Source organism: Hyaena hyaena, unplaced genomic scaffold (genome assembly GCF_003009895.1).
Source record: "Hyaena hyaena isolate Hyena2069 unplaced genomic scaffold, ASM300989v1 scaffold_109, whole genome shotgun sequence".
Lineage (NCBI taxonomy): Eukaryota > Metazoa > Chordata > Mammalia > Carnivora > Hyaenidae > Hyaena > Hyaena hyaena.
This window is the reverse complement of record NW_024080740.1, coordinates 3,587,109-3,597,346: the sequence shown is the minus strand read 5'-3', so window position 1 is coordinate 3,597,346 and position 10,238 is coordinate 3,587,109. Positions and strand designations below refer to the sequence as shown.

The 10,238-nt window shown below is 36.5% G+C and overlaps 1 protein-coding gene across 1 annotated transcript; it reads right to left on the bottom strand.

Annotated features, from left to right (window-relative positions):
• Nucleotides 1-594: 594 nt before the first annotated feature.
• Nucleotides 595-10,015, bottom strand: BET1 (Bet1 golgi vesicular membrane trafficking protein). Its single transcript, XM_039236225.1, has 4 exons — nt 9,833-10,015; nt 5,922-6,046; nt 3,219-3,275; nt 595-1,741 (listed from the first exon to the last, which is right to left on the bottom strand). Exons 1-4 carry the CDS (start codon nt 9,849-9,851, stop codon nt 1,586-1,588), a joined length of 357 nt encoding a protein of 118 aa, XP_039092156.1. The 5' UTR covers nt 9,852-10,015; the 3' UTR covers nt 595-1,585.
• Between the last annotated feature and the right edge of the window lie 223 nt (nt 10,016-10,238).

Below are 10,238 nucleotides of genomic sequence, written 5' to 3'. Positions count from 1 at the left end.
AAGTAAGTCCCTCTTCTGATGGGTCTTTCAACAATAGGGAGAACTAATATTTATTATGTGTTATGTATTTTCAATAAATTATCTACCTCTCAACAATCCTAGGAAATAGGTGATTTAATGAAGAAATAGTCCCAAAAAGGGACTGAGCAAGTTAAGGAATGGAGATCTGAACTCAGGCCATCTAATTCAAACCAGAGTCCCTTACATCAATCACAAGACCACAGGCCTTTTATATGAGAAGTCACTTAATCCCTCTCAGTTCTGGTGTTTCTGCCTGTCAAGTAGAGGCCCAAATGATGACAAACAGTGCCAAAGACAGGACCTGAACTGATAGGTAATTAGGGATGAGCAAAAAGGATTGCACACTCAGCAAAATCAAAGATCATAGACTTACAACTAAAAATACAAAGAACTTAAGAGATTTATGAAACTGCAGTCATGATTTATGTCACTTGTTTGAAGCAAGTTCTGAAATAATATTAACTTCTCCCGATTTTGTTTGGGGTCTGTTTTTAGGACCATGTCTCAGATTCTATGTAAAAAAAAAAAAAAAAGGAGAGAGACTTGAACAAAAAAGGCAACAAAGACAATTAATGCGTTTCATTAGAAATTTTATTTTTAGAGCCCATAAGTGGGCAAATCCCACAGATAGCAATACAGAGTATTTAAGAATCTTTCTATCTTTTCCTTTCCACAAACAAATATACTGGATTAAAGCAACAATACTCTTAACCCCAAGTTCAATGCCTGAGGACTTTCAACATCTATTTTGAACAATAATAGAGCAGAGACCATTTTATTTCCATTCAGAGCTTAGCAAATACTTTAGCTTCACATTATTCTGTCACAAATGATAACCAAACAGCCTACCTAAGCAGCTAAAATCATAAAATTATTATAAGCCAAGTCAATGGAATGTATAAAGTTAACATAAAACAACTAGTCTGGTATACATTTGCTGTGGGCCCTACAAGAAATGTGCCAAAATAACAAGCTTTAGTAAAAGATGAGGTCCTTGGGCAGAGGAGATAGATAGAGAAGTCACAGCATCAAAAATTTTGAGGCAAACCTTAAGTGAAAGGAAATCATCCTACAATTTTAACCAAATGAAGGAGGAAAGGGGAGTGCATTATCAGGGTTGATGACAACCTGGGGAAATACATACAGCGTCCCATCACAAACCTGTTCACTACCTCAAGAGCTTAGCATCAGGCTCTCCAGGCATTCTGTTATTCTGTTATTCATGTTTTTTCATATGAACATAAACCTACATTTATGCTAACAACTGAGTATTATACAACTATTTAATCTGATGGCAAACAACAGGAAAAAAAATTGTTAGGGACTGACTTCAGGCCATCTCAATACCCCTGAAAATAGGGGCAAAAAAATGAATCATTAAGAAACAGTATTTAAAGAGTACTGTATTACCTAATGTGATTTATAAAACAAGCACAATTCAGTAATCATCAATGGAAAAAGTCATAATATTTGAAAATTAGGAATGTTTTGATGCTGAGTTTTTACCAAAGTGGTACTCCAAATAGTTAAGTCGGAACAAATTCTAAACTCACACTTACTTGCATCACCTCAGTTTAATAATCCAATAAATGACAAAAAAGACAAACAATGAAAACAGCATCATATAGCACAGCAGCTTGGTTTGGCTCCCTCTAGATAAAATCTTCAATCTTCCCATAGTTTTACCTAGAAATCCAGTCGTAGAATCAAACTGTGAATCCTATGAGAAAAGGAAAACAAAACAGATTCTAATACTGTACATTAACAAATTTAAGTAACTGAATATACAGTTATTAGAATACATTTTTAATGATATTTTTCATGTTTAATAAATTCAGGAACCTGTTTATAACTTGGGTAATCAAGCCTGATTACTCTGTGCAAAATAGAGTAATTCTCTCAATGAATAAAAAGCTCTTTCATTATCCAATAAACATTTCTTGCAGCATCAGAGTAATTCAAAAATCCCAAACTATTTAGGTCTTTTCCCAATCATATGAATTAAAAAACTAATAATAAAGGCAAGTAGTTTGATTCTCAGTTTTTTGGGGCATTGCTCTAGAAGGGCAAATGGTTGGTTGCTTTTAGTAATTGAGTACGATAATTCATCTAAAATTTAAAATGGTTAGCAGTTAAAAGTACTTTTATGATTCTTTTATTCAGACAGCTAACTTTGAAAAGAGAATATCATGTAAAGGTAGTAAAATGCAGTTAAGACTCCAAATACGGATGGTGAAAACTACCATATTAAAATATAGTTGGAAAAGTCCTTAAGATGAGAGGACTGGGTGTGGATTAGAAATACTGCACTTTCACAGAAATCTCAATATCTTAAGATGTAAAGGCCCCAGCATAATGACAGCATTTGCCCAGCTAGGCTCCATGTAGTTCAAACACTTTAGATCTATAGTTTTTCACCAGGGTTATATATCACAATCACTTGGGACACTTTCTTTTTCCAAAATATGTATATATAAGTCCTTCCCTCTGAAATTCTATTTAGATTGAGAACTAGCGTAAGTATTTTTCAGAAAGTTCCCCAGGTGATTTGAATCCACAACCTCCATAAGAACATCACTGTCAATGCCATATTCATTTTTGAATAATACAATTTTAAAAGCAAGTGGAGAAACTAGGGAAGGTCTAGAGAAGTTCGACATCCGAAATAAACATTAAAGAATGGAAACATGGAAACAAGGTGTATGTTGCTGAGCTTGTTTAGATCAGAGATAAAAGGCTCTGGGAGGTTACTATGTTCAAATCTTACTGATTTTTTTCAGAAGTAATCCTTAGGAGACCAAACAGAAATAGGCTCACATTATGTGAAAGACTTTCAGTTGGATGGATATGAAGCGCTTTATGATTACTTGGTAGTCAGTATGCATTGAGATCTCCGACAACACTCAAAATAGTCATTTGTCCTGTCTTTAAACAGTGTTTCTAAACACAAGATTAAAGATAGAATGGCTTCCACCTCTTCCTCCTACTACAGTGTGCTAGGTAAGATGAAAATTTCAAGAATGAATAAACCTATCAGTCATTTCAAAGCAATGAGACACAAATAGACCAGAATCCAGAATTTATGATCTCTAGATTAATTGCAAAATGGATAAAAGTTAAAATATTATTCCTGATTAACAGACTAAATTTGAGAATATTAGATCAAATTTCTTAAATTTAAAATCACAACCACTTACCATTTCAGCTAATAATTTATTTTGATGTTTAACCTCATGGCCTATTTCAATGGAAAGCTATTAAAAAAAACACACACATGCATTATTACTCACATAAAGGCATTTTAAGTGTTATAAAGTAAAATGCCATTCTAAGCATACACATTTTCTCAAAACTGTTAAAACTATAAACTACTATAGTTTCTTCTAATAATTTTTCCACTGACACTAAATGAAAATAAAATTCGAATTTCTACTCTTTCCCAACTCTGGATATTGTCTCCCTGGTCTTCATTTTGATTTCATCTTAATACTCAATTCCATCTTTTAATTTTGGTACATACTTCTCTCTGGTTCTCTTATCCTTGCATGCTTTTTTCTTCCTCTCTTTATATTATTAATACAACAGCATTTATTTATGTATTTTCTTCTTTACATTTTAAAAGATAATGTATATAAGGTATATAGGTGTATAGGTAGAAGTACCTATGTTATCAATTCAAATCTACATTATTTGATATTTTTTAATGAAATGGGACATTACTTTGAATATTGCCTAAACTAGTTAGATTTTTAAAAAATATTTATTTTGGGGGGGGGCACAGTGGGGGAGGGGAAGGGGGCAGAGAGATTGAGAGAGAGAGAATATCCCAAGTGGGTTCTGCACTGTCAGCACAGAGCCCAATGCAGGGCTCAGTCTCATGAACCATGACATCATGATTGAGCCAAAATCAAGAATAGGAGGCTTAACTGACTCAGCCACGGGGTGCCCTATTTAGATTCTAAAGGTATTTTTCTTCAAAGTATGACAATAAATGGGAAAAAGATGGACAAATTATTGTTATCTTCATCCTGAGCTATACAGAGGCTGAGCATAAAAAAAAAAAAAAATTCGATTTAAGTGATTACGGCTGCTATTCATGCCAAAACCTATTTAATACTTTATATGACAAATTCATCAAAGGCTTCATTTCCAAAATATTTGCATAAATTACAAGCAATAATGAAAATCTTGGTAACCCACTGCAATATTGTTCTCAACTTCTCTTGTGTGGAAAGTATATGGGGTGATACTGACAGAAAATCACACTAAAATTCTATAGATCAGAACATGAACTTTTTCTCCAAATTTAACAATCCAGAGATGATAAAGCAAGGTAAAGCAAAATAGCCCAAATCAGTTACTACTTTCTACAACTGTCATTCATGACAAATAAAGAAATTTCCAGGGGAGGGGAAAGCTTTCTTCCAACAAGGAGCTAAATAATCAATGTCAGTTAAAAAAAAAAATTCTTAATTCCCTATCAGTGTTGATTTTCTAAACTATTAGCATTATACAGTATTACTTAGTTCATAGATCAACTCCTTTTGATCTAATATGACTGAAAACAATACTCTTCAGAATGTTATTAGTCTCCAGGCTGAACACAATTGTATTTTCCAAAGACTAATGAAATACTATATGGAAACCAATTTGACAATAAACTATTTGTAAATAAATAAATAAATAGAAATACCAATTAAATTTTGTCAACATGAGCTTCTACTGAAGGCTCTATAAGTGTATAGCATATTTACTGTAATATAGAATCAATCATATACACTGTTAAAATCATATTTTTGTAATTCTTTTACTTAATACATGTTAAACTCAATACCACCGAGAAGGAATTATACTTAGGTACTGTGTTAAAGATAAAAATAAGAACAAGAGAAAACCCTACATTCTGGTATATTTCTTTTACATACAAATAATTCAAATGCAGATCCCTATGCAATACATGTATAGATATGGTGCAAAATGTCTTGTGTTCACAAGGAAAAGAGTTACTTTTGATATGGTAATCAGGTAAAGCTTACAGAAAGGAAGGAGTGGAGTGAAGTGGAGCCTTTACTATTAAAGGCTTTGGCCAATGTATGGAGGGAAAGGACTCTCCACAGTAAAGGGAGACTATGATCAAAGATATGTGCGTGCACGCGACAGCATGCACAGGACTAGAGAATACTCGAATTTGTCTAGCAGAAAACATATACACATTCCGGAAGTACAGGAGATAAGGTCTGCTAGGCTGTGGACAATCTTTGAAGGGCAAATTTAACCAAGCTATCGAGTGTGAATTTTATTCTTACATCATGGAAAGGCACTGAAGACTTCTGGGAGCAAAGGATGCAATTTTAAAAACACTCTGAAAAGGTGGAAGAACATGCAAAAAAAATGAGGAAGAAATACGTTACGAAGCTCTGAAGCTCTCTCCATATTTTGCCTAAGAAAACCAGGGGATAGTATTAGAAATAGAGAAGTAGAAATAGAAACAGAAAGAAAGAAGCACAAAACTCAGTGACTAACATGATGTACAAAGATATAAACACTGAGAGGTGCAGCTTAGTATAGTAGAAGAAAAAAAGTCAGAAGAGCTGCTTGGGGTTAGAAGATGGACTGCTCTGAGACATTACTACAGACAACATATAGAACTGCAGATTTACCACCACCAACCCCCAAAACAGCTGAAGTTAAAAAAATAAATATACTGTATGTTTTGATTTGGCCACATTTTCTAATCTATTCAAATCATGTTTAAATTTTGACTGTACTTTGACCTCACTGAACTATACACAACTTGGGTAACTGAATTTCTTGTATGATGCCAATAAATACTTTATTAAGTACCTATGTGTACATAAATACACAAATTGGAAAGTATACCATATCTGTTACATACTTACAGATTTTATAGCAGTTACTTTGCTTCTCAGACTTTCAGTGAGTCTCTCGTTTTCTTCTTCACAGGCACTATACCCACTGTTAGCATAGCCATAGTTCCCATAGTTGCCTGGAGGTACTCCTTCACCTGCAAGGATCAGAGTCACAGTATAGTTGTAGCAAAAGCAAGCCACTTTTGAAGGCTTGATAGCAAAGAACCAAAAAAGACCCCTGGAGGGCGTTGCAGACCACGTATGTCTATAATATTCATGCTTTAAAGGAATTTTAAGAATAAATAACGAAATGGAGTACAGAACAATTCTTTTCTAGTGCCCTCTTTTAAGCAAAGAATATTCCATCTGTTTTCATACTTACTTATTGACTGCTTATTAACTGCCCACAAGCCACTAAAATAGGCACTGATAAACAAGGATATTCAGGATATATTCCCTGAACTACAAATTTTAAAAAAGGATCTAAAAGTAATAATCTCAACTGTCCATTGAAGAAGCTTGGCTATGAAGGGAAAGGAATGAGAGGATAAAGGTAGCAGGAAGGAGCTCATGGCAGAGGGAGGGTCCTTTGTTGGCATCTCTCGCTTTAAATAGAAGAGAGAACTTATGGAGAACATTACCTGAGAGTTAAGAGGGGAATTCATTCAACAAATATCTCAGAAACTCCCATATGTCTAATCCATTGTTCTTTCTAGGTACTACTTTTTGGAGCTTATCTTCTATGGAACTGCACTGAGAATACACAGTCCCAGCTACTGTCTAATAAAGTATTTTATATTCACCTGGCAATCAAACAGGTGGAGTAAACCTGGAGAGAGAATCTATATGTAAATATGCTAAAGGATTGAGAGAAGAAAGCATAGTTAAGTGTCTTGTTTAACCAGGTTTTTAAAAACAGTTGATACCAGTTTTCTCAGTAAATACCAGTTTTCTCAGTAACGGAAGAGATAAGGTTGTCTTTAAGGAAGGGTATCATTTGGAAAAAGCAGTAAAGAGAATAATGAGGTAAAGTGACTAGGACTACACGGATCCTACGGTGATAAAATACTCCTGGCTGAGGTAACACACTGTGGTGGTTTCAATCCTCCCGAATGTGTGATTTTTCTGAAGAAGGGCTCATCAGCCTGAGTTAGCCCGTGAGACCGTGGATCGTTGGATTGATCAAGAATTTGATCAAGAGGTTTACAGCACTGGGGATGCAGAACAGAGCCCCAAGAGGCTGAGACTGCTTGCCAAAAGAGAGCTTTAAGTTACAGAATATGGGGACTATCCTGGACAGGAATTGAAGCAGTTACAATGGAGAAATGAGGGAAAGGGATGATACAGGGACTAGGTCTCTATAAACTCAAGGAGTAGACGGGGCAACAGGGACAGTAAAAGATGTAAGGGTAGGAAAGAGCAGTCAGCACTGGTAATTGAAGGATGGTTGAGGTGTAAATAGGAAGCTCTTTCAAGACACAGCACAAACCTCACTTTCTCTAAAAGGCAAAACTCCCTCAGAATTCTTACAGCTCTTACTGTACATGACAGTAATATCACACTTTAGATGCTTCTACAAGGGCAAAAACTAAGTTTGTTTCACTCATGGCTGTATATCCCCCACAATGTGTACACACACCCACACAAAGGCACACTCAATAAATACTTGTAAATGAATTAAATAGAATCTGAATTCACGGTTATTGAACTCTGAATGAGTATGCCTTTCTCAAGAATGGAATCAAACTTCTTTGAGGGCAGAGACAGTGTCTCATACTTCTATATCCCCTGTACCTAATGAGTACTTTATATGCAGCACTTATACAATTTCCACCACCACAAAAACCACAACAAAATGTTAAACAAGTGTGTTCCACGGTAGAAAGATTTGCATTTCCCAAAATTTCCCTCAATTGCTGACACACTATCCATAAAACTCTCCAAATATAGTAAGAAAAGTTGTAGGAAAGCTAGTGAATGCCAAAGATCATCCTTAGCCTTTGTCCATTTAGATAAATGCTAATTCTTCTGGGTAGTTTCTATCAATAACTGAGCTAAGTCATTTAGAGATTCATGTGAAGTGTGCCTCATGAGTAACTATCAGCTTCATTATTTATCCCAAGTTTAAAATTCCAGGTCAATACACACTGACACTAAAACAAACAAAAAACAAACCAGAAATTAAAAAAAAAAAAAAAAAAAAAGCACATCACACCAATGTAAATGATAGCAATAGACACTTAAGTAAACATCTTTCTACTCAACTACAAGGGAGCTTCAAAAAAAAAAAAAAAAAAGGCTCTATCTTAGAGATTCTAATGTAATCAGTCTGGGCTGTGGTCCAGGTATCAATGCCTTAAAAGCCCTCCAGGTGATTATAATGTACAGTCATGGCTGAGAACCACAACTTCTCAAGTCCCTATCCTGCAATTTAAATTATGGCACACTGTGGCACAGAAACATTCAAAGGGCCCAAAGGGCCTATTGGTAAGATCCAAACTCCTTGGCCTGGCACTCAAAAGGTATCTTCAATGTGTTCTGGTTCCCTGTCTCCTTTTTCAATCAAACTCCCTTAATGATAATCCTTAAACACACTATTCATAATTCTAGTCCTACAACTTTTTTGGGGGGGGGTAGGAGTAGGGCTAGGGAAGTCTGATTTCCAAATGAAACTTTCCTGTCTCCCCCTCTATTATTCAAGCTCTAGTGCAAGTTCTCATGTCTCCACAAAGTATGCAGTGCTCTATCTCTGAAATCCCTGAGACATTAGCTGTAGAAGTTATTCGGTATTTGGATGTATAGTTATCACCTTGTACCGTGATTTATCTTTGTACATGTTCTAACTCACCATCTGGACTGAAAGCTCTAGGAGTGCAAACAGGGCCACAATTAACTGTACACTCAGAGCTTACTCAAGTTCCAATCAATGTTGTCATTCATAATGATGAAAAAATATTTAAGCATATAAAACTAAACTGTTAAAAATTGGTTATTTTTTCTCTACAATTTACTCAGCCAACTTACTATGATCCAAGTATTCATAAAAGCTGCATTTTTCAAAACCTTCATTAATAGTACGATTTTTTATCAACGTACATGTCTAAAGTTACTGGCAAATCTCAGTAACTTTAAATACCTGACACTTCTGAAAAACTTTTTTTTTCCTTTTTCCATTTTATTGTAACAAATGAAAAAAGCAACATTCCTTTCTTTCAAATATGCCATATACTTTCTCAGGTATACTGTGCCCCGATTTAGCAGGGTATTTTTTAATTGTCTCTTACTAGAGAGCTTCAAACACCAGAAAATGCGGTTTTATTAGCTGTGCCGTTAAAATGACCCTCTTAAAAGTCCTTGTGCTTGGTGAACCTGTTTCCTCAGTTTTCACACTGGAACAAGACTCATAAGAAATGTTCTGGGTGAAATGGCCTTTGCCCCGTGTTACACACTACAGTCTTAACAGTAACGCCATGTACGTTTACCTTTGTAGCTATTACCAGTTCAATATGATTGTTATTAGTGTGCTTCTCACGCAACATAGATTCTTCAAATTTTGCTTCTGAAAAAAACTAACATCCAGGACGAGTACGAGAAACCGAAGCCAGACTTCGAGAAACTCAGCAGTTCTCATAATCACTGACAGTCAGTAACACTAAAAAAAACGCTTAACTATTGAGTTGGCACCTGTACATACCCCACCCCCACTCCTCCATAAACCTACCATCCAAACTTAGGACTGAACCAAACTAAAGAAAGCCCTTTGGATATGGGACAAAGGGTGTGTTTCCACTTGGCACCGCCTCCAAAGACCCTTCCGATACATCCTCCTTTCTGGCCCAGATTCCAGGGACAGAAAACCGGTCCGATTTCCTTCCACATCCCCGCGCCGACCACGGCCAGTTTTAGTGCCCCCGTACTTCGAACCTCTGCCCTCTTCTTACCCAGGCCTGCACGCCTCATCCTACCAGAGTAGGGAAGAAAAAAAGTAGAAGGAGGGGTGGGTAGAAAGGGGTCAGGGGTCCCCCAGACGGCGTCTTCAGAACCAGGGCCCGAAGAAACACGAACTTCTTTCCCCAAAGCGCCACGACATCAGTGGACTCTAAACATCGCGCCGGCTGATGGCGTCACCCAGGCACTTATCACTGCCCTGCGAGGCGCTTGAATGGCATTCTGGGAAATGTAGTTCACCGCCGACGCAAGCCGTGAGACCGGAGCGTGCGAGAACCCGGCTCCAGGAGTGGGCGTGGCTTCCGGAAGAGGAGCGAGCCCTGTGCTGGCTCTGACCCAGGTTTTCAAGACATGTCGCTCAGCAGCTGGGCTAGCGGCTTTGTGGACCTAACTAACTCT